Source organism: Dromiciops gliroides, chromosome 2, assembly GCF_019393635.1.
Source record: "Dromiciops gliroides isolate mDroGli1 chromosome 2, mDroGli1.pri, whole genome shotgun sequence".
Taxonomy (NCBI): domain Eukaryota; kingdom Metazoa; phylum Chordata; class Mammalia; order Microbiotheria; family Microbiotheriidae; genus Dromiciops; species Dromiciops gliroides.
In genome coordinates, this window is record NC_057862.1 from 146,534,084 (window position 1) to 146,561,761 (window position 27,678).

At 39.2% G+C, this 27,678-nt stretch overlaps 1 protein-coding gene and 1 pseudogene across 2 annotated transcripts in view; one reads left to right on the top strand and one right to left on the bottom strand.

Moving 5' to 3' along the window:
• Positions 1-27,678, bottom strand: part of CA12 (carbonic anhydrase 12) — a 70,117-nt gene that overhangs the window by 7,582 nt on the left and 34,857 nt on the right. For both annotated transcript variants that reach the window (XM_043982599.1, XM_043982598.1), the window contains exons 3-8: positions 22,898-23,077; positions 20,664-20,806; positions 11,656-11,751; positions 9,583-9,646; positions 7,741-7,898; positions 5,288-5,414 (exon numbers count right to left, since the gene is read on the bottom strand). In XM_043982599.1, coding sequence (XP_043838534.1) covers positions 5,288-5,414; positions 7,741-7,898; positions 9,583-9,646; positions 11,656-11,751; positions 20,664-20,806; positions 22,898-23,077 — 768 coding nt within the window. The remainder of the gene's footprint in view (positions 1-5,287; positions 5,415-7,740; positions 7,899-9,582; positions 9,647-11,655; positions 11,752-20,663; positions 20,807-22,897; positions 23,078-27,678) is intronic.
• On the top strand, positions 8,357-8,956 carry LOC122740424 (annotated as a pseudogene).

Here is a 27,678-nt window from a genome sequence, read left to right on the forward strand (position 1 = left end):
TTATGTGACTTGTCCATGCACACACAGCTAGTAAGTATCAGAAGTGGGATTGGAGCCCAGGTCTTTCTTACTCCAAGTTAAGAAGTTTATATTGTTTTAATCTACCATGCCGCACTGCCTCTCTAATTTGAACTAATTCAGAAAAAAATGTGATGCACTAATTACCATTGAGAGTTCTTTATTTACAAATGATGAAACCTCAAGACACACAGCTTCAAAAAAAATGTATAACTCCAAAACCAAAATATGATAACATCAGTTAAGGTAGTTAAGTTCCCTGACAATTCCAAAATTAGCCATCTTAGCTTTTTTAGGTTTTGGGGGGAGTTTTTTGCTGTTAAGTTTTTAAGGAACGGCAAAGTTAGGGCTAAGCAAGACTGAGCTTTACTAACTTTTACTAGGGCAAGCCACAAACTAGTTCACTCTGAAACCATCTCTCAACTCATTCTCATTCTCCACAAAGATTTGATCCCTGAGAGCTGTGTTGAGAATGAATCCCTCTTTTAGAAAGACTTTATGGCTTCTATCATAAACTCCATAACACTGAGTATAAAATGATTGACCAAAATCCACTGGGTAATTTGAGCATTAACGTTCTAACTATTGTTTCATACATTTCGTTTTGGGAAGAAATGGGTTCACGTGCCCTGCAGCTCTGAGGCATGAGTGTAATTCAGCGGGGCTCTAGCCTCAGCTGTAGATTGCATTTACCAGCAGTACCCAATAAGCAAGCTTAAGAGCATGATTATAGAAACTATTGGGCCCATTCAATCGTGTTAACTTATCTACTTAACATTTTGCCTGTTCCTGACATATGAAAATAAAGCATGATATTACTATCTTTTAAAGCTAATAGTTATTTTGTTTTGTTTGCCTTTTTCATTTAGACCCAATGTTGTAATCCTTGGTCCAAAGAGTCTCCAGTAGAATTTGGCCAAAGTGCTGAACACTGAGCCCCCAATTAAGAAGCAAGCTACATATTCAGTCCCTTACTATCATTCTCATTTCCATAGACTGTAATAGAGTTTTTAATTTATAGTATCTGGCTCCAAATGAAAGCCAAAGAAGCCAGAGCATACCTTTTTAAGGACCTTTCCTTGATAAACACAAACCTTATTTTCTTTTCTCATATCCTACATCTTCCTAATACCTTGGGAAAGGAACACTTCTCCAGAGCAAAGAAAACACCTAGCATAATTCTTACCTCCAAAAGGGTATTGTCTATAAATAGGAATGGATTTGGTAGAAAAGATATAAAGAATGAGAATGGGAAGGGAAAATTAGAATAATAGATTTTAAATCCTTTGAAACTGGGCTCTGTGCTCTTAAAATTATTATTATTATTATTATTATTATTATCATCATCATCATCATCATCATTATTATCATTGGTCCAGACCAGGGAGTTCCTTATTAAGAAGAATTCTCAGTATAAAAATTTACTCCACTAATGTAGATAGTCAATTAGTCTGTAATGTAGAGTCTTAGTGGGTTGCCTAGAGTGCTGAAAGGTTGGGATTTGCTTATGGTCATATACCAGTATGAGTCAGGGGCAGAAAATGAACCCAGGTCTCCCTGATCCTAAGGCCAGTCCTTTATCCTATACATCACACAGTTTCTCTACTATCCATTTGTCTTTTCTGTGGTTTTTGTGCACTGGGTCTCTTCTTACTACTTTTTTTGACACCCCCCCTCCCCAACACAGTCCTCTCCAATTATATATTTTTTAATTCCTTCAATCTTTCTCATTGTTTTAAGCACCTAGCACAGTGCTTAGTACATAGTAGGCATGTAAGAAATGTTTTCTAAGTGATTGAATGGTAAATGTTACCAGACTCTCGATTACATGCCATAGAAGCATTACATGTCAGTGCATATGATGGAAATTTCTAGATTTTTGTGTGATATTTGGTTGGCTCCTCGTGGCTGAATTTTTTTTATAAAATGAGTTATGTTTCTAGAAAGCTAATTTATGAACAACCCCCCCCCATTAAACTGTAGCTAGATTGTAAGCTTCTGAAGGGCAAGCTTATCATGTCTTCTACTTCTCTATCCTCAATTGAACCAAGCACAGAGCTCAGTACCTTATGGGCCCTTGTTGATGAATTAATTTCTATACTAGTACTTCAGGCTTTCTAAAAACTAATATCTCCTTCTATGAATTAAGAAAAAAATAAAACAAAAAAAAAGAACTCTCCCTTGTCCAAGGGCTGTCTTTAATAGCTAATAACTCTCACTCTAGCTGTTTCTAGGATCCATAGCTCTTACTTAGTAATTTAAATTAATCATAACTGTGAGATATTTCTTGCTTTAGTGGTCCAGGTTGCTGAAGAACTTTAATGATGTTTGTGATACATTTCTATAAGTAGATTTGTACCATAAACCTAAAATTGCATGAGAACTTTTTGTTGATGCTGAATTTAACTGTGTTGGATGTTAGAGATTCCTGAATATAAGCAGCTTCCAACAGCTCTTAGATTTCATATTTTTGATACTACCTCCTGATAAATACTGGAAAAACAACCCTTCTTTTAACTCTGTCTTTAGAAAACTGGAATACTGGAAGAATGAAGTGTCTGGCCAAGTTTCTATAATCCATCTTCCACTGTCCAGAATGGTCATTTTCCATTCAAAGAGAGTTTAGACCCAGCCTGGGTTTTCTGAAGCAGCAATTCATAGCTGAGCAATGCACTAGCAAAAGTGACGAAGCTGCACTGGGACCTTCATTTCGCTGCAGTTCTCAAGAGCAAATCTGACTCCTTGGGCCTGGTGCCCCAAGGGCTTCTACCTCTGCAACAGAGTCACCCAGCAGAACCAGAATAGGGTACTAAAGCACTCTCTAGCAAGCCTCACTAACCTGCCTGCATTTGAAGCAGTAACCTTAGACCTGGGTCAGGTCTAAGAAGATGGCTAATTTTTCTCAATACATCAATTCAGCATTACAGAGCAATGTTTACTTTTAGATGGCAAACCCAAAGTCCTGCAAGCTTTCTTCTGATCCTCTGTATTTGCCCCCATAGAATGTCCCTGCAATGTAAAATCAGGTTTGGGTTCATAAATATCCACTTTGCCTACACATATACAGTTCAACATGGAAGATGTCTCAGGGAGGGAAGTTTCCTGATGGGGGCAAGGAAGTTAAAGTAGTTTATGTTGGTTCAAGTATCTGCTGCTGGTTCAGAGAATAATTTACCAGATCCTAGTTCATCTAGCTTGGTATATTCTCCTATCTCAAGGTAGCATTTTGAGTTTTTACTTAATTAAAAAGTAAAGCTTTAACACTCAAAGACATTCAGTTTAAAAAATGAAAAAGAAGTCCTTTCCTGGCAGGAGCTAATGCCGGGCAAATAAAGCCCTTTCAATTTCTCAAGGGACCCCAAACTCAGTCGTTATGATGCAGACTTGCTTTCTTAGGAACGATTAATGTTGGTAGTTTTCCAATGGAGGAACAAAGAGGAAAATATAATTGCCTGAACTTACAGGGATGAGAACTTAGGAGACCAGCTCAGTGGCACTCTATTTGCCTCTTAGGAAAGAAAAATAGGTTTTCTCAATATACCTTTAACAGAACAAAATATAACTGACTAAATAGAACCTATTTAGATAGATCCCAAAGCTCCTATTTTAGAAAATTTTCCAGAAAGTGCTTTTGAAAACCCCCATCTGTTCAATTAAACCCAATAGGTAAATGTTACCATCTCGGCATCAAAGAAGAGACTGCTGCCAAGTGAAAAATACTTTAAATCTGAAAAGAGGGGCCTATTTTCTGACAAAAGATCAATAGTGTCTTCTTTGTATATTCATGAAAACTCCACTATTCCACAAGGGGTTGAAGGGTGAGTTGGACAGAAGATGAGAATTATCTATGAGAATTGTCCTGCTAGTGATGGCAAAAAGACATGCAAGCCCCAGGAAGACCCTACCCCCATAGCTTTAATCACTGGGGGCGGAGGGATGGCTATAGTTGGTAAACTCTGTTTTAAAAGACTATGTGTAATCTTCTATGTTCATGTGTCACTTTATATGAGACATTTCCAGCTAGAAAGAACAGTTGGAATGACTGACACTCAGGAGCAGAAACACAGAACCTTTGTCTGCAATAGACAAATGGAAAATAAATTCTGACAAAAATCATCTTTAAAATCTGAAGTATTATAAACAATTTCTTTCAAAAATATGTTCCTCTGTTCTAGAACATAAGAGGAAGGACTTAATTTCATCAGTGTTCACTCAGAAGCAGCAGGATGTGAACCAAGGAGAGGTCCAGAGAGGGTAGAGGTTCTTAACCTTGGGTCCATAAACTTGTATTTTTCTTAATATTTTGATCACTGTATTTCAAAAGAATTGGTTTCCTTTTGTAATTTAGTGGATTCTTATTTTATGCATTTAAAAAACCCCATAATTTTGAGAAGGGTTCCATAGGTTTTCCCCAGACTGCCAAAGGGGTACAGGACACCAAAAAAAAAAAAAAAAGGCTAAGAACTCTTGTTTTTAGATTTTTTTTTTCCATCAAGCTTGGACACTATGGTTGGATGTTTAAAAGAAAAAACCATTATTAGCATTATAGCATCAGAAGTAAAAACTATTAAGCTTCCTTGGGTTTAGATACATATGTTTAAGTATGCATAAGGAGCTCCAAGGAAATTTGACGAGAGCAGCAAATGATGGGCCTTGTTGGTTTGGGAGGCCCTGCTAAATGTCATCAACATCTTTACCCTGGGAGAGCACTCAGGTTTGGTCAAAGCCGAGAACCAAGTACACTGTGAGCACATAAACACAAATTGTGGTGAGTCTCAGTTGGTGGTGGCAGCAGCAGAAGGGCACATGGGGCAGAAAGCAAGAATCTCAAATGAAAAGTCAGCCTTTATTTCACTGAGTATCTCAGGAATTATAAGAATTCTTGGCTTTCCATGGCAGAATTATGATCTCAGGGTCAGCCCTTGAGATGCTCTATTCTGATTTACCTATGAAAGTCTTTCTGATTTAATGAGGACCTGTGGTCCTGAGATGTTTACTTGGAATTCCTGATTTATGCTTTCTTAACATCAGCTGGAAAGTGGGCAATGGAGAGAAATGAAGGGGAGATCACAGCTTTCTAGGACCTCACAAAATGTTTCTCAGTGTACACAAGTCTTCTAAGCCACCCCCCAGTCTTCTTAGCTCAACTTCTAATGAGTTCAGACAGCTGTGGAAACAATAGGTTCTTTGCCTCCCTGGGATCTTAAAGGTCTCTCCATCATTCTCCATTTCTTCCCTCCCCCACTGAAAAAGGGATGCATCCCCTTACCTTGGTGGAAGGAGACATGGACGATTCTTTCATCAAACTTTTGAACTCTTCGGAAGTTGTTGATCATTTCCAGAGGTGAAGGGTCGTCTATATGGGTGCAGTACAGAGCTGTCTCCAGAGCCAGCAGCTGTGAGGGAGTAAAGACACATTCTCAACTTCTACTGCTACTATGAGGAACAAGAAGCAAAGTGACTCAGGCTTTTCTTCTGTTGGGTTAAGTGTGATACCAGTAGCATTTGTGTGTACATGAGTGTCTTCTTTCAAAGCTGGAATCCAGAAACAAAAAGGATATCTACTCTCTGAAGCTCTTGCCAACTCTCTGGCCTTTACCTAGACATGAAGCACTCTAAGTAATCATTCGTTCTACCAGTGAGGAAAGTCTTATGCAAATACACCAGGCTTGAACCCTAGGTTTCATTCAGAAGCATGGCAGTTCTTAGTCCCTGAGAGGCTCAGGAAAACAACTTGCTATCCAAGGTACAGTGTATTGTGGAAGATGGATTCAAAAGCAAGCATTTTCACTCTAGGAAATCAAAGGGCTGTTTCTGCCCCTCAACATTTGGCTGCCCCTGCATCTTACCAAAAATAATTATTGATTTGGTATTCTTCTTGTTTTCTCGTCTCCACCGTACTTCCTAAGGAGAATTGATTTTTTAAAAAATAGTTCCCTGGGGCAGCTAGATGGTGCAGTGGATAGAGCACCGGCCCTGGAGTCAGGAGGACCTGAGTTCAAATCCGATCTCAGACACTTAACACTTACTGACTGTGTGACCCTGGGCAAGTCACTTAACCCCAATTGCCTCACCAAAAAAAAAAAATTAGTTCCCTATTATAGTTGAAATCTTACCTGACTATGGGTGGGTTTAGGTAGAGGCATATACTCTGGTTATAGGCTGATAGATCATTGAGGATCATAGATTCAGATCTAACAGGGACATTAGAGGTCATCAAGTCCAACCCTCTCATTTTACCAATAAGGAAACTGAGGAACAAAGAGATTAATTGATTTTCCCAGGGTCATACAGCTGGTAAATGTCTAAGACAGGACTCAAATTTAGGTTTTCTACTTTACCTATATTGAGAGGGTAGGAAAGCCAAAATTGTAACAAAAAAATCGAGATGAGATGTTACTAGTAAGTTTTTCCCAATGCCACATTAAATTATATGAGATAATTAGGAGGAGCTCAAGCATACCTCAAGAAAGGTATGTGCTGAAGCTAACTTGAACTGAGAACCAATGTTTAAATTTTCTGTGTGACCACTTACAGCTTGGAAATTGGCAAATGCTACAAATCAAGGCTTGACTTACTGTTTTGTTAAGTGTCTGGACTTAAAAAAGTGATGGAAAATGTAAACACTGCAGATTAAATATGAAAGTATGTCACCTTTTTTTGAGAACCAATTGTTAAACATTTATTAGCACACCACTGGGCACAAGAGTTTTGCCTGTTATTTGTATATGATTTCATGAACCCATGAAAATTATGCAACCTCTTTCAAATCAGTTTTTGAGTTGCAAAATTACTGTTTCACTATAGAAATCACTTATTTTTTTTTATTTCTTCCTGCCAACAAAGGTAATTCAGGGAACATTTATCAGCCATCGATGCAGACCACTTATACCAGAGAAGGACTACAGCAGAGGATAGGTAGGGAACCAAGAGAAAGGTAAGAAAATGAAAAAGACCACCCAGTAATATCTTTGCAAATAATGAAAACTAGCATTTATAGAGTGCTTTAAGGCAGGCAGACTGTCAGAACAACTCTGTGAGGTATGATATTATTATCCCTATTTTACATATGAAGAAATCAAGGCTGAGAAAGGTCAAATGACTGTCACAGAGCCAGTAAGTATCTGAAGCAGGATTTGAACTTGGGTCTTTCAGAGGCTAAGGTTAGGCTTCTATCCTCTAGACCACTGAACTCCCTGATGAAGATGGGTCCACTATTTTCCTGGGCTGTGGCTCCTTTATGAAGGCAATGGTTAACCTAAACTAACTTTGTCCTTAACTTTAATCCAAAATCTTTCTTATGTTTTGTTTTTGTTTTTTAATGCCAAACCTTTCTATGGGAAGAGCTAGACTTTTACTTTTTCCTATGAAATAAGTTGCCATTCATTCCATTGACATGAGCTATGTATTGAGTACGTTTAGGTAAATAAAGGGGCAAAGGCAGGGCCTTTGGAGGATAAGGACTGCCAGGGCCTTCTCTATTTTCTGTTCTTCCCTACTTTGCTATGATCATTTTTTAGGACCTCTGATAATAAGAATTTGTGATTCTCATTCTTCTTGGTATTTCCACTTCTGATACCACTTTTGTGTAGGAAGGAAGAAGGGCATAAGTGTTTTGCCTCTGCTTTTCCTTTGGTAGTCCTCAATTTACTCAATGATGCAAGATCTCAGTTTGCTAAAAGTTGAGGCATGACATAGGTTCCGGAGTAGCTCCTAAGTTACCTGGTCCTGGGAGATTTGGACAGGGTTTCGGAAAACTGTCCAGAGCACACTGGGGAAACAAGGAGGAGTGGTCAGAGAACCTTGGTAGCGGTAGTATTCCTCTATATTCTTAGGAAGAAGGTCTTGGATGTTAAAACCTGGGATTTGAACTTTCTGATCTGAAAAAAACACAGTGGGGGGGGGGGAGAGTGATATCAGCATCTCTGCAACCTATAGAAATGTTCTTCTGATAAGAAGCCTGAGCACATTTCTGTCTCCACCCCGCTAAACCGGCTCTATCACTGCTGACCACCCCACAAATTTACCACTTTCTTCATGAAAATAGTTGACATTTACATAGCACCTACAAATTCTATCATTTAATCCTTACAACAGCCCTATGAAATGGGTGCTATTATTATCTCCATTTTTCAGATGGGGAAACTGAGGTTCATAGGGGTCACACAGCTAATAATTGTCTAAGGAAGGATTTAAACCCAGGGGTACTGGACTCTGATTCTAGTACACTTATAGACCAGAGGTGTTGAACACCGGGACCAGAAGGCCACAAGCAGCCTTCAACACTCCCAAGTTTGGCCCAAACAAGATTAAAATGTAATTGGGAGCTCTTCCCTTGAGCCGTCCTAGGTAATCAGTTAAAATGGTGAGGTACTCTCTTGATCCAGAGAACCCCACAAAATCATGCAAGTCAAGGGGTTCAAATCTCCGGGTCCACTTCAAGAATACCAGTGAAACAGCCCAAGCTATCAAGGGCATGCTCATCTTAAAAGCTACCAAGTATTTGAAAGATGTCACACTGAAGAAACAATGTGTTCCATTCCGTCGATACAATGGTGGAGTTGGCAGGTGTGCCCAGGCTAAGCAGTGGGATTGGACACAGGGTCGTTGGCCCAAAAAGAGTGCTGAGTTCTTGCTGCATATGTTTAAAAATGCAGAAAGTCATGCTGAACTGAAGGGTTTGGATGTGGGTTCTCTTGTCATTGAGCATATCCAGGTTAACAAGGCTCCCAAAATGCGATGGCATACTTAACAGGGCTCATGGCCGAATCAACCCATATATGAGTTCCCCTTGCCATATTGAGATGATACTGACTGAAAAGGAACAAATTGTTCCTAAACCAGAAGAGGAGGTTGCTCAAAAGAAAAAGATATCCCAAAAGAAACTGAAGAAACAAAAGCTTATGGCACGGGAGTAAATGTGGCATTAATATGCAAATAAAAGTGGAAAACCGTGTTTATCCTTACCATAAACAAAACAAAACAAAACAAAAAAATGTAATTGGGAAATATTTAACAAAATAAATAAAACCATGATAAATAAAATATAATAAAAAGGATAATGTCATCATGGGGTCTGAAGATCCCTGTTTTTATTTGAGTTTGACACTAGTGCTGTATACTATGCTATGTATCTTCCGGGACCTTACAAACTCTCCATCGCTTTGCTGTCCACCTTGCAGACTGCACCTCCCCACCACTTCCCCAGGTTGCCAGGTTCTGACAGGTGAGCTTTTACCTTATCTTGTCAGGAAGCAGGCCTCTATATCCCTCCCCTGCCATCTCCATATCAAACTGCTGTGTCTTCAGCCTCTCTTCCTTTCCAGCTCCCTTTTCTGCATTGTCTTCTCTTCTTAGAGTATGGGCCCTTTGAGGGTAGGCAGGGACCAGCTTTGTCCGTTCCTCTGTCTCTCAAATTATTTTCAGTTACCTGTTGTCCACAAGCTTCTGAACGTGGAAATCTCCACCCCTCCCCTGTATTTTTCTTTAAGTTAAATAGAGGTGATTGTATCCTGCCCCCAGAAAAGACTGAAGGATCAGATAGGGGACCCTTTGGCCACTTACCTTTGTATTTAACATCTTGAAGGTGACTGAAGATCTTGTCATAAGAAGGACTGAAGGAACCTATCTGCAATACATATGACACGGTTGAGCTACTTGAACTGAGAGAGGATTCCAACTGTGAGAGTTTGAATTATCAGATTAGAGCAGGGCTCCTTAACCTTTTATTGTATCGTGGACCCCTTTGGCAGTCTAGTGAAGCCCCTGAAGACCCTTTCTCAGAATAAGGTTTTTAAATGCATAAGATAAAATCCATAAGATGACACATAAAACAAATTATGTTGAAATACAGTGGGGGCAACTAGGTGGCATAGTGGATAAAGCGCCAGCCCTGGATTCAGGAGTACCTCAGTTCAAATCTGGCCTCAGACACTTGATGCTTACTAGCTGTGTGACCTTGGGCAAGTCACTGAACCCTCATTGCCCCACTAAAAATTTTTTTTTAATTAAAAAAAAAAGAAATACAGTTATCACAATTTAAAAAAAAATATGTTGGTGGACGTCAGCTAAATTACTCCTGGGTTAGAGGAAGCTCTCAGTCATTAGCAGGTAATAGCCACTCATCTTTCTCTTAGCAGCTCTGATCTCCTCAAAGATCCACTTTGATAGAACAATTAGGAGGATCATTATATGAGATTGTTCTATTATTAGAGCATTAACACTAAGTTCCTGCCATGCTGCCTTTCACAAGTCACTGCCCCTTGGGGTTCTAAAGCATTGTACTGTAAAGAATTAATTGTTATTTGAGGTTTTTATGCCTCCGCCGCACTGGCCTGGGGCTCCGCAAACCACACGGTGCTCCACCCATTGGTTGTAGCGGTTGCCATGGTGCTGGCACCTCAAGTCATCACCACTCACCAACGCCTACATGGGCCTGGCAAAATTATAATGATTAGAAGCCTAGTGAGGGCAGTCATGTGACTGTCAGAGTGGCCATTCAATTGGCTGGGGGCTGTGTGGGGTTTTCTGGGATTGGGGAGGAGAATTCGCCATTCTAGCTGGAAGCTGGAAGGCAACAGGAGCTCTGCTGTGTATTCTCAGCTGATTCCTGGGCAGTGGTATTTTTTCAGGTTGTATAATTTCCCTTTCCCTATTTTATTTCCTTTCCCTTGATCCTACTGATCCTGTTTGTGTGGTTTTTTTTAAGTTCATTCTTGTTAAAATAAATCCTGTTCTGTTTTGAGGGAGGCTGCTGGTCTCTTTCCTTGCCCCAATATTGTGGCAAGCCGCTTAGCTAACACTCCCAAATTAAAAATTGGCCCCCACAGTATTCAGTACTATATTATATTGCTTTATTTTGCTATAATACACTAAAAATGGCAACCAAAAGGAAAATCTAACCCAGAACTTGAAGGGCTGTGTTAAGAACTGTTAAAGCTAAAATTCTAGCTAAACTATCTAAAATATCTAATGAGTGGTTGCCAATAAATTATAAGCTTTAGCAAGAGTTAGGCTTTTAAGCATTTATTAAGGAGAATAAGAATTTGGTAAAGAGAGAGAGAAAGACCTACATTCATCTAAAGGGAGAGCGCATTTCTAGCTCCCTTCTTCACCAGCATCCTCAGGAAAAAGAGAGAGTCAGAGCGCCAGGCTCCCCCTTCCTCCTCCCACCAGCAAACGTCACTTCCTGGCACCAAAGAAAAGACACATGGTCTTGCCCTCAGAGATGTTCACCTCATGGCGCAGCTTTTCTACAGTAAGTCTCCAGCAGGTGGCGTCATTCCAATCATTACAGAACAAAAGTTCATCTAATAATGTCCTAATTAAGAGATCTAGGTAAAGCTTCATTTATTCTGTGCCCTGGCTCCCTATATAAAAGGATAGCATCATTACTATAGCCCCCCCCCCAAAAAAAAAGAAAATATTACTTCCAGACTTCTTCTGGAATCTTCCGGAAAGAAGCACACTATACCACATAGGCCTTCTTTAATCTGAAGAACATATAACACAGCCAGCTGAACCTTTGAGATAGGAGTCCAGGAACAAAATTGCCAAATTCCAGCTCTGATTCACATTTGAAATCACATTTAGAAACTATTTAAAGAAGGAGGGGGAGGAGACCCATGAACTTCTTACCTCAATAAGAACAGCCAGAACAGCTAGTCCTTCTGATTTGTCCCTGGCCGTGGATACATCAGGGTATTTGTCTGAGTTATAATGGACAATATGTAACTATAATGGAGAAAAAAGGGCAAAAATGTCAGCATCAGAAAAATACACAACTTACGTTCCTTTAAGAAGTCATAGAAAAGTTAAACTATTTTAGAGAAATTGCATTCCTTTCTGCAGGCTATGACTCGGTAGGTATTCTTGATCCTAGTTAAGGCTGTATTTATTAAGTAGTTCCTTCAAGCTCAGTCAATCCTAAATACCACTTAATCTAGAAATGCTCAGGGGCTGAGATGAGAACCCTCCACCTACCAGCTTATTTTCATTCATCCTACAAAGCCAGTATTTTGCCTATAAGCTATGAAAACACAGTTTTAAAAGAATTTTAAAGTCTTTATCAACAATTTTCTAAGATGCCACAGAAACAGAATATTACTCCATAAAAAATATTTTTCTCTGTGAAATGGACTATAACATTTTCTAATTTCCAGTGAAGAAAAATATTTTCTCTATAAAATGAGCAAAATATATTTTTATAACTCATGAGAATTTTACCCGATTTGTGGCTTCATTTTATTCACAATTATCATCATTATTATTTTCCACAAAAATGAGTATTAGTAAATTATTTAGATTTTTGGCTCTTAAGGCTTTGGTAAATATTAAAATTGTGTTTCTGGGTCTTTATTTCCCAACCCTCTATTCTCCTCTGTATATCTCACCATAATTGGCTCTAATATAGAAATTTAATGTGTATGTAGAGAGGTTATATTGAGTGAATAACATGTTTCTTATTTTTAATTCTAAAACTGGATAAATAGAACATGAAAGAGCTAGTTGGTATAGTAAATATAATTTTTGAAGTGAGGAAGACCTGAGTTTGAATCCTACCTCATACTTATTAGCTGTGTGACCCTCCCCTTTAATAATTTCCCTTAATGCTCCTGATTATCTCCATTTGATCCTTTATATATCTTGTTTGTATCTAGTTGTTTGCATGTTTGTCTCTCCCACTACATGGGGAACTCCTTGAGAGCAGTCAGTGTCTTTTTGTTTTTTTCTCCATTCAAAATTTCATTTATTTATTTAGAATTTTCCCCCACCTTACATGTAAAAACAAATTGTAACATCAATTTAAAACTTTGTGTTCCACATTCTCTTCCTTCTTCCCTATCCCCTCCTTAAGAATTCAAACAATTCAATATGTTATACATGTGCAGTTGTGCAAAATATAGCAGACAAAAAAAAAAAACTAGAAAAAGGAACTAACAACAACAAAAAAATATACTTCCATCTGTATTCAGATACCATCAGTTTTTTCTCTGTAGATGGATTACATTTTTCATAAGTCCTTCAGAGTTGTCAGATCATTACATTGCTGAAAATAACTAAGTCATTTGCAGCAGATCATCTTACAATATTGCTATTTTGTATACAGTACATTTCACTTTGCATCAGCTCATGTAAGTCTTTCCAGGTTTTTTGGGATAGCATCCTGCTCATCTTTTTTTTTTTTAATAGTAAACTAAATGTAGATAGTACTTTAAAGGGAAATTTCCTTACAAAATACCCATGAGGTTGATTATTGCAACAACAATAATAGCTAACATTTATATAGTACCTTATACTACAAAGAATTTTCTTCACAATAGCTCAGCAAAGTAAGTACCATCATCATCATCTTTATCATCCTCATCCTCATCTTGTCTCTGCTTCAAAATTTTTTCCATTACTATTGCTGTGTTTCCCTCCATCCTATTAGCTCCCCATGATATTTACTCTATTTTCTATCTTCTTTTACATTTTCCCTCCTCAAAAGTATTTTGCTTCTTACTGCCCCTCTCCCAATCTGCCTTCCCTTCCTTCACCTTTCCTCCCTTATCCCCTTACCCTCCCACTTCCCCACAAGGCAAGATATATTACTATACCCACTTGATTGTGTATGTTATTCCCTCTCTGAGCCAATTCTGATGAGAGTAAGGCTCATTCACTCCCCCACTCCTTCACCATCTTCCCCTCCACTCCATAAGCTTTTTCTTGCTTCTTTTATGTGAGATGCTTAACCCCATTCCACTTCTTCCTTTCCCTTTCTCCCAGTGCAATTCTCTCACCCCTTAATTTTATTTTAAAGATGTCATCATGGGGCAGCTGGGTGACACAGTGGACAAAGCACCCACCCTGGGCCCAGGGGGCCCTGAGCCCAAATCCAGCCTCAGATACAAGACACTCACCAACTGCTCAACCCTGGGCATGCCATACCACCCTGACTGCCCCGCAAAAGAAAAAATGATAAACAAAAAATAAATGCTTTACAGATATCATCCCTTCATATTAAATTCACACCTGTTCCCTCTGTCTAAATTTATTCCTTTCAGCTGCCCTAATACTGAGAAAGTTCTTATGAGTTAGAAGTATCTTCTTCCCATGTAGGAATGTAAACAGTTTAACCTTTTAACCTCCTTCATTATTTCTTTTTCCTGCTTACAATTTTATGCTTCTCTAGGGTCTTGTATTTGAAAGTAAAATTTTCTATTTAGTTCAGGTCTTTTTATCACAAATGCCTGGAAGTCCTCTTTTTTATTGAAGTCCCATTTTCACCCCTTAAATATTATACTCAGTTTTGCTGGGTACGTGATTTTTGGTTGTAATCCCAATTCCTTTGCTCTCCAGAATATTATATCCCATGCCCTCTGATCCTTTAATGTAGGAGCTGCCAGACCTTGTGTTATCCTGACTGTGGCTCCACAGTACTTGAATTGTTTCTTTCTGGCTACTTACAATATTTTCTTCTTGACCTGGGAGCTCTGGAATTTGGCTATAATATTCCTGGAAGTTTTCATTTTGGGATCTCTTTCAGGAGGTGATGGTGGATTCTTTTGATTTCTATTTTACCTTCTGTTTGTAGAATACCAGGGCAATTTTCCCAGACAATCTCTTTGGAATATCTAAGCTCTATTTTTGATCATGGTTTTCAGGTAGTCCAATAATTTTCAAATTATCTCTCCTGGATCTATTTTCCAGGTCAACTGTTTTTCCAAGGAGATATTTCACATTGCCCTCTATTTTTTCATTCATTTGGATTTGCTTTATTATGTCTTGATTTCTCATAAAGTCATTAGCTTCCATTTGTTCAATCCTAATTCTTAAGCAATTCTTTTCTTCAAAGAGCTTTTCCATTTGGCTTTTCAAGCTGATGACTTTTTTTCATGACTTTCCTGCATCAGTCTCATTTCTCTTTCTATTTTTTTCCTCTACCTCTCTTACTTTATCTTTAAAGTCCATTTTGAGTGCTTCTATGGCCTGAGACCAATTCATATTTTTCTTGGAAGCTTTGGATATAGGAGCTTTGACTTTGTTATTTTCTTCAGAGGGTATATTTTGATTTTCCTTGTCACCAAAGAAACTTTCCGCATATTTTTCTGTCTGTTCATGTTCCTAGCCTATTTCTTGACTTTTAAGTCCTTCTTAAAGTGGGGGCACTGTTTCCAGGACACATTGTCCCAAGATTCAGGGGGTCCCAGGTGGTATGATTTAAGGAGAGACAAGTTCTCCACTAGCTTGGTCTGTACTCTGGTCTGTAAATAGCCCCAGGCCTACTTGCTCATTAACCCAGAAACAAAATTCTGTTTCACGATGGTTGCAAGCTTTGGGTGAGCCTGTGCCCCTCCTCAACCCGGGCCACCACTGAAGACTGCTTCCCGTTTCCTAGCACGGGCAAAACAATCAAGTTCTGCCTCAGCACCAGCAGAGACCCCCATATTCTTCCCCTGACCAACCTCTCAGCCCTTTCACCAGACTGTGCCATGATCTTAGTTCCAGAATAAGATAACATTGCAGCTGATTCAGTGGCTCCAGGGGTCTCTTTCTCTGGAGCAGCCAGCCTAGGGTTGGCTCTGCACACAAAGCCAAGGGGCTGTACTTCACTCTCACCCTGCTACAACAGACCTTTCCTGCCAACCTTCTAAGCTGTCTTTGGCTGGAGAATGATCTCACCCCTTCCTTTTGTGAGTTCTGCTTTGCAGGACCTAGCCTGTGGCAAAGCACTAGACTAGCTCAGCACTATTTCTTCTGAATTTGGCAAAACAGAATTCTGACTGCTTTAGTCACTGGGCTAAGGAACACAAGGAACTGTCTACAGCAATTATACTTTGGGTTGAATACTACTATAGAGGTTTGCAAAAATCAAATAAAGATAAGAAAATCCTGTTAAACAGAAAAAGAAAAAATTAACAAATAATCTTAAATTTATTTGGTTTTGATTCTGGCTAGTCTTGGGTCCTGTGTCCTTTTACAGGTAGTTTAAGTAAGCCTACAACTTTGCCAACATACTATTTAATATTAATGGTGTTTAGATAAGATCTGGAGCTTATGTGAGAATCTGCTACAGGCATTAAGAGATTTTAATTTTAGAAATGATCTTCATTTGAATTTAATCATGAAGATTAGGTTTTCTCTTAAGGAATTTCCATAAAACTAACTCACATTTGTATAATCCTCTAGGGTTAGTCAGTCAGTTCAGCAGGCATCCATTAAGCCACTACTAGGTGCCAGGTACAATGCAAGGTGCTAGAAACACAAAGAAAGGAAAAGGCAATTCCTGCCCTCAGGGAACTGACAGTCTAATGGGGGAGACAATATACAAATAACTGTGTTTTATATATATATATATATATATATATTTGTGTGTATATATATGTGTGTATATATATATATATTTGTGTGTATATATATGTGTATATATATATATTTGTGTGTATATATATGTATACATAAATACATATATATATGTTCTCTCTCTCTATATATATATATATATTTATAATGTATGTGTGAAAATGGGTACCCTGGGGCACTGGTGACGCAGTGTATAAAGCATCGGCCCTGGATTCAGGAGGACCTGAGTTCAAATCTACCCTCAGACACTTGACACTTACTAGCTGTGTGACCCTGGGCAAGTTACTTAACCCCTCACCAAAAAAAAAAAAAGAAAGAAAGAAAGAAAAGAAAAGAAAATGGGTACTTTGATTTGCTTGAAACCCCCTCCCCTGCAAATTATGCAGGTAACCAGAACAACTGTCTTCACCAACAATCCTTTGCCCTTTTCCTGACTGAGAGTAAGCCCAGCTGGACAGGCAGGGAATCAGTAACCCTGAAACTATTCAAAGACTTACCTGACTGTGGGATATGGACCTTATCTTTAGCTATTCTCTAACTTTAGAACAAACCTTTTCTTTTGGAAGAAATCTGCATAATCAAGCCTTGAACTGAACTGCCTATCACCAAGAACACCTTCTGATTGTATATCAAAGGCCACACCCAGCACCCCTAGAATTCCTCACACACACACTCCCTTTGGGAGTGGGCCTTTCTAAGACCGCTTTTCCTCCAGATTTCTTGCCTGCCTTTGTTTAAACTGTATATAAGTCCTTGCAATCTGTTACATGGTGTCCTGTTTATCAATAGACTGAATAGCACCCATGATAAAACTAGATTTTCTTCCCTGCTTCATAAAATGTTTCTTTTAATTTTACCTGGTTTTCTTTCTCTTTTAGGAAGAAAGGGATTTAACTCTCAAGAACTTTCCTTAGCATTCTCCAGTCTTCCCCTTTGGGGAAAGAGATCTAAATCCCATTTAAGGGAGTGTTTGCCTCAGTTTACATTTGTATGTATGTAGGTGTATGAGCATGTATATACACACAGGGTAAATAGAAGTAATCTTAGAGGAAAGGCACTGAGCCAAGAAGCATGTTTGACACTGTACAGTGCAGATTGTAATCATTTAGAGAGCTACTTTCAGAAAATGGTCCATATGATATATATATATATATGTGTGTGTGTGTGTGTGTGTGTGTGTGTATATATATATATATATATATGTATATATATATATATAAATTTACACCTTTTGCCCATCTCCCAATCATTTTTCTTTTATTTATTTTTTTAATTTTGGGGTGGGATGGGGCAGTGAGGATTAAGTAACTTGCCTAGGGTCACACAGATAGTAAGTGTCAAGTGTCTGAGGTCAAATTTGAACTCAGGTCCTCCTGACTCCAGGGCCAGTGCTCTATCCACTGCACCACCTAGCTGCCCCATACTCAATTTTCTTAATCTAATCATATGCTGCCAAAAAAAAAAAAAAAAAAAAAAAGCTTGTAATTGCACTAGCTAGACAGAGCAGCCTTTTAGTCTGCCGGTTCCTTTATGGATATAAATCTGTCTTTCAGTTTAACATATAACAAAACTTGACAATCCTTAATTAGTGGTTTATATGTCAATTTTTGGTCACACAAACAGCTACCTAATTTTTGGACCAGGCTAGTTTCCTAAATCATCTCAGGGATAAAATATAGTCTTTAATTCCATATCATCTACACGACCTTTCCTAAAACAACTACTAGGAGACAAGGGGATGAGATGGAGCATAATTTAACCCCTTCTGTGCCTTAGGATGTAATAATTATAAGGACACTCAAGGTCCTCTGGCATATTTTAATCAAGATTTTGAGCCTTTTTAAAGGCACTTTTAAAAGGATAATCCCGGTCATTAAAGACAACTTGGCATTTAATTTAGTTAAAATTAAATGTTCCTGAGATTTGTTTTCCACCCAGAAAGCTGATTATTAAGAATAAAATCTCTTTATTAGGTATGCATTTGTTATCTTTAGCTGTCAACAAGTCTCGGCTCTAATCCCAATTAAATTTTTTACTTCACTTATACATTTTTTAGTGTCCTACAACAACCCTGTAAGGAAAAGAAGCATAAGAATCATTACCTTCATTTTATATGAGGAAACTGGGATGCAGAGAAAATAACTTGTCCAGGCCACTTGGTACTTGGCCAATAAGTGTCTCATCCAGGATTTGAACCTAGTTCTCCTGATGCCAAAGCCAGTGATGTTCCTACTATACCACATTGTTTCCCCTTATCAAACTATCTATCAACTATCTATCTATCCGAACATATATTTATATATATATGCACATAAGCACAAACATACACATAGATATAATAACTTGAGCTGTCATAGCAGAAAGAAAAACAACTAGAATGATCTGCAACTGTGTAAACCCTAATTCCTACCGGTGCCATAACTTTCTTATATTCCCCTGGGGAAGGGAAATCTCCACTCAACAATTAGCTGGAAATAATTGCAGTGTATGAGATTCAGAAAAGGGCACAAAACTGTGAGTTTCTACTAGTGCCATCATCTCTCAGGTCCAGAATTATGCCCACCCCTCCTTACTTGTAAGGAGACCTATAATGAGCCTGAGACATGAAACCATTTAGTGGTTATGAACAGTGGGGAATCAACATGTGATTATTCACTGTAAAACCCATTGCTTGATCTGTGGTATTTATCCCTGGTGTTGCACTGTAAACATTCAGAACCGCTCCCCTGTGTTCTGGCTTGTAGGAACTAAAAAGCGGAGTAAAAAAGCCAACAATTACACAGTTGTCACCAAAGGAATAATGCTGTGCCCCTCCTCCCATTCTCTGTTGACATGGTGGATTTGCACACCAGGGGTACACAGCCCAGCATAACAAAGGGTGGTATATTACAACTCTAAACTACCTCTCAGCAGATTTTTAAGCAGAAAACATGAATCCTTCTACCGAAGTTTAATAGGGTTTTGTGTTTTTCCCTTTGATATTCTAATACTGTTCATTATTATCTTCTAAGAGTCAGTTGTGATAAAGTAGAGGATTAGAGAGAAAAACAGAGGTGGGGTTTATACCAACCCATGCCCCCATTCCCCCATTCTACATCACTAAGGCTCCACAATATAACAAGAGTGATAGCATACTACTGAATAGGTCTGGCATAATAATCATGGATCTTCTGGCAAGAGAGGATCATTTTCACAATTTATAGAATTATGCAATGTTGAGGTTATGGGAGCTATTAGTATCTAATATGATGATACTAGAAGGAAAGCATCACCATTTTCTTTCTTTCTTTCTTTCTTTTTTTTTTTTTGAGCATCACCGTTTTCAATGGATCATTGTAGACTCTGAATTGGAATGTACCTTACAGATCGTCTTGTCCAAGCCCCTTATTTTACATAAGGAAACTGAGGCTCACAGAGACTTGTTCAAGATCACACAAGTAGTAAGTGGCAGAGGTGAGATTTGAACTCAGGACTTCTGAGTTTGGAGGGACAGTAGGAGGTGGTGGAAAGACCACTCCATTAGATTGTAAGCTCCTTGAGGGCAGGGACATTTTTTTTCTTTCTTTGTATCCCCAGCACTTTGCATAGAAACTGTCATTTAGCTATAAATGCTAGTTGACTGGCTTTTCTTGGGAGCCAGAAGCCTGAATTGTGGATCTGACAGTTACTAGATGTGGTATCCTTGGCCATGTGGCTTAATCTCTCTATGCCTCTGTATCCTCATCTTTGAGATGGAGATAATAAAATATGGACAACCATTCTCCACATCGTCTAAAATAGTCCCACCCTATCTGGGTTATAGCATGTCTCTATTGCCCTGCTAGGAAATGGGCAAATCAGAAACCTTCATGAAACATTCACCTGGAGTAATTTATTTAACTAATAAATGTAGTGCAAAGTAATTAAAATGAAGGGAAACTAATGCTTTGTCTGAATGACAGTATATCCTCCTTGCATCCTAACCTGATTTTTAATTAGTCACATGAAGGCATCAGAGCAGGCTCCTAGCACATCCACTAGGGTATTTCAACTTAATTGGGGATGGGGGGAGGGAGAAATAGAATGAATTTTCAGATTATCGCCAACCCATCAACTGTAGCTAGATTGCTGCTCAAGACCTTCCTCTACTTATCATTCACATAATCAGGGAGAAAGGGGTAAATAACATTAACATTTGAACTGTATGCCTATAATAAGCACAAGCGTTAGCCACCTTAGCATATGCCCATCAGAGGCCAGATGCATTTCCAGACCAGCATCAGGGCAACCTGAGTCTCAATCTTCCCTCCCACTCTGCTTACCTCAGCTGCAAAATGCTTTCCATCAACTGTGTGCTCAGAGCCATGGGGATTATTCTGATTGCCCCAGTGCAGGTGAAGTTCTGAAGCTGTGTACCTGGGACCTAGGCCTTTAATGTACATATTTGGGGGCAGACCTAATTTCACTGTGAGAAAAAAAAGCAGTGGATGTGTTAGTATCAATGCAGGGAGCAAGGGTTTAAAAACAATGAGATAAGAAAACTCAGAGACCCAGATAAGTAGAGATAAAAGAGATTTGGGAATTAGTCTTTGGCTTCTTCTTACCCTGGTAGGATCAGCCAAGTCTGTAAACCCTCAGGGCCTGAATTTTTCCATTTGTAAAATTCAGTTTGATGGTGGTGAACCTACTTCACAGGAGAATTTAGAAGGATTTATTAATCTGTATTTAGCACCTCAGTAAAATAATATACTCTCAATTAGGCATCTGGTTAATTAACCTTTACTATCATTAGGCAGCTCAGGTTGTAAGTAGGAGCTAGGACCTGATATCAGTAAGTCATCTAAGCCGGGTGGCTGAGATGCCCTTCTCTTGTTACTGCTGCTGTTACCAGTATAACCAAAGGCTATGAATGCTCCACACTAGGCATTTTCCTCCAAGAGATTCTGCAATTCCTGGTATAATTCTTGGTAAAGTTCTAACTGAAAGCAATAGGAGACCCATGTCCATCTTTTAAAAATTATTTGTTGGGGCAGCTAGGTGGAGCAGTGGATAAAGCGCCGGCCCTGGATTCAGGAGTTCCTGGGTTCAGATCCGGCCTCAGACACTTGACACTTACTAGCTGTGTGACCCTGGGCAAGTCACTTAACCCCCATTGTCCCGACAAAAAAAAAAAATATCATTTGTTAATGACAACAAAGCTGCTAGAGATGTGGGGCAGTCACACTTCAGGCACTACAGATACAAAGAACCTAGACATCTGGGAAGAGCAGTGGAAGGAGGAGGGAATGAGGGAAGAATGGGAAGGAGTGGTGTAATTACATGAAAGTTAGATACAGCAAACCCCAGCATACTTTTGGTGATTAGACTGACCACTGAGGTTCAAGGGGGATGGAACACAGAGCATATCATTTGAGCCCTGTGTGCTTTAAAAAGAAGTAGGATTGTGGTCCTGGCTTTAGTGATAACGTTGCTCACTATGTTATTAGGATTCCAAGGTCCTCACTGTACTGGATGAGTTTTATGAATCCCTGGGGTTTCATAGGACCATAGATCTAGAATCAGAAGGGACACTGAGAGACCATATAGTCCAACCTCCAGTGATGGGTGGGGTGCTGAGTAACTGGTAGCCACCTGCTCCAGGGCCCAACTATTTAAGTTTCACCTTCAACTCTGCATATAAAATCAGGATAAGGGGTTGAATATATGTAGAACTGCCAACCTATAACCTATACCTGCCGGACCACTGTTTTCATACAAAACATTAACCTATCCTAGGCACAACCCAATGCTGAAAGTTATTTTTTTTTTAAACTGGATGGCCAAGGAGAAACAACGTTACTTTGTTGACAGTGTTATGGAAGCTATGGTCTTTTTGTGGGACAACTTTGCCATAGGACTGCATTCTCAAACTTTGAAGGTCTTGGATGTGTACTGTTGTTGTTGTTATTTGGTCATCTCAGTCATGTCTGAATCTTCATAACTCCATTTGGGGTTTTCTTGACAAAGGTATTAAAGTGGTTTGCCATTTCCTTCTCTGGATCATTTTACAGATGAGGAACTGAGGCAAACAGGCTACAGTGACCTGCCCAGGGTCACAGAACCAGTAAGTGTCTGAGGCCAAATTTGAACTCGGAAAAATGAATCACCCTGACATCCGACTGGGCACTCTATCTACCCTCTACCACCTAGCTGCCCAAGCAGTGTGTACTGTTAGATATTTTTTATTTTCAAGGTCTTTCACTGCTGGAAGTTCAACCAGTCTTAGATTATGTGACTGTAGCGGAACTGGTTCTGTAGAGTTCAACGTGTGTGTGTGTGTGTGTGTGTGTGTGTGTGTGTGTGTGTGTGTGTGTGTGTGTTGGGAGGGGAAGGAAGAGGCCAGCATTGTCCTTGGGTAAGTGCCCATGATGATAAGTCCTTTTCCCTTAGGGAGAAAACCCACAGAGCAGGGATAAAGTCTTTGCTACCTTGGTTCCTGTAATAGAGCCTACCATCAAGTGGGATGAGGGGGGAGAAACCATGGGAAAGTAGACTTCTCTTCAGGTCTCTGACTTACCTGAATGTCCATTATTAGTCAAAATAAACTGTTCAATGGAAGACATGTTATAACCCTCTAACACTAAGGGTGAGAGGGTAGAATCATATTGAAGGATGTCACTGTGAAAGTCTATGGGAGACTGGTACATTCCTCCACAGGAAGGGAAGGACTCTGGCCAGGCTTTCTCTCCATGATCACCTAGGAAGAAGAATTAAAGAAGACGTACTTTGATCACTGTCTTCCAGATTTTCTTTCAGGATGATTGCTCCTTTCTTGTTTGCAACAAGAAAGCAATGAGCAAATTCTTCAAAGACAACAGCTCTCAACCTATTAACTTCTCTTTAGCCAATATTCACTGACTGTTTGCATTTAGCAGAATGGGCATAAGAGGAAGCTAGAAACACCTAGAGAAGTTTGGTCACATAGACTGTGATACCTGCTCATTCAAAAACCAGAGTTGCTGGTTTGTTATGTTGCTTTTTAAAATGTTGTTTATTTAAGGACAGAATATACAGAAATCTTCCCAACCACTATTGACAGTTGACATTTCCATGTATTTTATGATTACAATGCACTTTGCATACATTAATTTTACTCAGTGCTCACTGTAACACTGTGTATTAACCCCATTTTACAGGTGAAAAAAACTAAAGCTCATAAAATGTAATTGAATTTCCCAAGGTCACACAGCTGATAAAAATCAGAGCAAGAACTGAATCCAGGTCATCTGATGATGTCTAGTAGCTTTCTGAGATGCTGTGTGCTGTCTTCATAATAATCAGTCTACTAGAGGCAGCTAGCAGTCAGGAAGACGTGAGTTCAAATCCAGCCTCAGCCTATGTGACCCTGAACAAGTCATTTAATTTCTCTGTCTCAATTTCTTCATATATAAAATGAGGATAATAATAGCACCTACTTCAAAGGGTTGTTGTATGGATTAAATAAGATATTTGTACAGTGCTTAGCACAATGCCTGGCACATAGTAGGTGCTATATGATAATAATAGTGATGATGATAACTGACATTTTGGGGGGGGGAGGGGCAGGGCAATGAAGGTTAAGTGACTTGCCCAGTGTCATACAGAGAGTAAGTGTCAAGTAAGTCAAGAGGCTGGATTTGACTTCGGGTCCTCCTGAATCCAGGGCTGGTGCTTTATCCACTGTGCCACCCAGCTGCCCCAATAACTATCATTCATATAGCATTAACTAAATACTGGGCATTATGCTAAGTGCTTCACAATTATTATCTTATTTGATTCTCGCAACAACCCTTTGAGGTAGGTACCATTAGAAAGGAAGGGGGGAAAAAAAGAAAAGAAGAAGAAAGTAGCAAGATAGAAGAAATAAAAAAGAAAGAGAAGGAAAAGAAAGAAAGAAACGAACTTATTCCTGTCCCTTCTCCCTACTGTGTGCCAGATACTGTGCTCCTTGCTGGGGATACTGAGTGAGACAAAAGGGAAATGATCTCATAGGAGCTCACATTACCTATGAGCTTTTGTCTCCACTATCCTTCTGTCATGAAGGTGCATAACCTCAGAGTCATCCTTGGCTCTTCACTCTCACTCACCATACATATCTAATCAGTTGCCAAATCTTGTCACATTCCACATCTATCCCGCTTCTCTCTACTCACACTACAACCATTCTATTTCAGACACTGGTCAACTGTCTTCTGGACTGCTGTTAATACCTTTTTACCTCAAGTCTCTTCCATCTCCCATCCACCCTCCACATAGCTGCCAAAATGATTTTTCTAAGTCATAAATCTGACCATCTCATGCCCCTCTTCAAACAACACCAGTGGTCCCCTATTACCCTAGGGATCCAATGCAAACTCCTGGGCTTGGCATAGTTAACCTTTCACAACTTGTCTTCAGTCTACCTTTTCTTTTTCTTTTTTTTTTGGGGGGGGGGGCAGGGCAATGAGGGTTAAGTGACTTGCCCAAGGTCACACAGCTAGTGTCAAGTGTCTGAGGCAAGATTTGAACTCAGGTACTCCTGAATCCAGGGCTGGTGCTTTATCCACTGCACCACCTAGTTGCCCCCACCCTACCTTTTCAACCTTACTATACATTTCTTCCCTTCATGTACTCTATGTTCCAGCTAAACTTGCTGTTTCTCACTACATCTCCCATTTCTGTTTCATTGTACAGCCTGTTCCCTTGTGCCTACAATTCACTCTCTTCATCTCTGCCTCCTTAGAATCCCTAGTTTCTTCCAAAACTCAGCTCAGACACCACCTCTACTTAGAACCCTTCCTGACTCATTTCCCCAGTTGCTTCCTCTCCCAATTTACCTTGAATTTATTTTGTATGAACATGGTGTCCCCAAAGTCTTAATGCAGTTTGAGATTTTGGTGCCACCTTGTATTTTGCATTTACTTATGTCTCCCTCAACTGAATAAAACCTCCTTGAGGACAGCCTATGTTACTTTCATTTTTGAATCCTCAGCATCTAGCCCAGAGCCTGGAACCTCACTGGCACTTAAATATATGTTAATGCATTGATTTGCTAGGTCAGGTTAGGCTTCCTGACTTGTGCATTCTAACTTCTGGATAATTTTGACTCTGATCTCAAAGTCTTTGTGGATTGATATATTTTTTATGCTTCTTGTATCATCTAATTTCATTGAATTGAAATCCTTAGATGTGCCATTTGGATTATGTAGATGCTTGAAGAATATAAAATAATTATAATGCTAGAATTGCTGCTCTGTTTGAGACAAGAAGAGAAAGCAAAATACTAAAAACTCATTGAAACAATATACCTGTAGTTGATAGATGGCAAGTAATACCTGGGGATGAAGAAACTTTTTTTTTTGGATGAAGAAACTTTTAAAAATTTATTCAAAGCCTGGACTCTTATGCTATTTATTAGATCATATTCTATCCTCTGGAAATGAAAATAAACTGCCCCTGAGTTCATATAAACTCTCTTATTCCTGCAGGGGAAAAGTCTTTAAGGAATTTAAAGCATATGTTTAAAAGATTATCTTCCATGGCAATTAAATTGCAGCTGATTTTGGGGGTGAGGCATTTTCAGAGTATAAAGTAATTGGCATGTTATAGCTTGTTGGGTTACAGACATGGATGAGTGGTAGGCATTATTAGATCTCGTCTTTATGATCTGGGGCCTACTTGTATTCCAGAAAAGGGGATGATGTGAAGAGTGTCAATGTTGTTCATTCAAATTCATGTTCTCTGGATGGGTGATAACCTACTCATAGGACTTGAGAACTAGATGAGACCTTAATGTATATCTAGGTCAGTTCTCTCATTCCATAGGTGAGGGAACAAGTCAGGAAATATAAAGTGCTATGCCCAAGGTTATATATCTAGTTAGCGAGGGCTAGAACCCAGGTTTGGTCCAAGGCCCCTTTCCATTATACCCACACTTTTCCAAGTGCTCCAAGTCTCAGGCTCATAGTGACTCCACTGTATCAGCCCTGACAGGTACTGAGAGTGGGCGGCCCTCAGACATTAAAATTGGCACACTCTTGTGGCCTGAAACAAGGTAATTATGGGGGAGGGATTGGTGTGTGTATCTATAGCATTTGGGGGATAAAAGGAAACAGAATCTGAGGGACTGATTTAGAACTAGAGATTAAGGGAATTAAAAACAAACAAACATCAGGTAGACCAGGATGCCCAGAGGCACAAGCAAAACTGATAGGTCTTACAGTCTAATATATACATACATATATATATATATATATATATATATAAAAAACTCTCCTTTTCTGTTTTTTGAGAAAAATATGAGATGATAGTAAGAAAAATTGGAGAGGAGTGCTGGGAAAGGCATGGTGTACTTCCCTAGATAGACTTTTTTTTTTTTTTGGTTTGTTCGTTTTTTGTTTTGTGGGGCAATGAGGATTAAGTGACTTGCCCAGGGTCACACAGCTAGTAAGTGTCAAGTGTCTGAGGCCGGATTTGAACTCAGGTTCTCCTGAATCCAAGGCCAGTGCTTTATCTACTGTGCCACCTAGCTGCCCCCCTAGATAGACTTTTAAGTGATAGTTGGTAACATCTTTCATTTCTTCTGCCTAAGAAATATATCTCCCAGTGAATAGAAATTAATACTAATCCCTTTGCTAAGAGCTTCCTAAACTCTACTCCAGGACCTCTAAATTATACCCTCCATAGCATACTCATGCCAGAAAACCTATGTTGGAATTGGCCTGTTAAGTGGACAAACCTTTTCCAGCTTTGTTTAAAATAATTTTTCTCCCTGAGCTCAGGCCCCACCCTACAAATCAACTCTTCCATGATATTGAAGAAGTCACAGTTCTCTTTTCCAGATAAAATCAAAAGTTATAATTTTATGATTTTATTAAAAGTTGAAGGAGCTCTTTGTTCTGCAGTGTATTATTAAATAAACAAGATAATTCTTCAGTGTAAGGCAGCTAGGTGTTGCAGTGGATAGAACATGGGGCTTGGAGTCAAGAAGACTTGAATTCAAAACTAGTCTCAGACACTTGGTAACTGCATGACCCTGGACAAGTCCCTTAACTTCTGCATCAGTTTCCTCACCTATAAAATGGGAATAAAAAACAACACTACCTAACAGGGTCATTGTGAGGATCAAATGAGGTAATATTTTTTAAATGCACTTAGTATAATGTCTGGCACATAACAGTCACTTAATAAATGTTTATTTTCTTTTCACCCTCCCTGTCTTTTAATATTCTTGTCAAAAGTATTGTGGGGTTCAGTGAAAATGGTGATCTGTGCTTTTAACTTGAATTTGGCAGTACAATACCTCCTCAAAAATACAGACCAACTGGTTCTACCATTCTT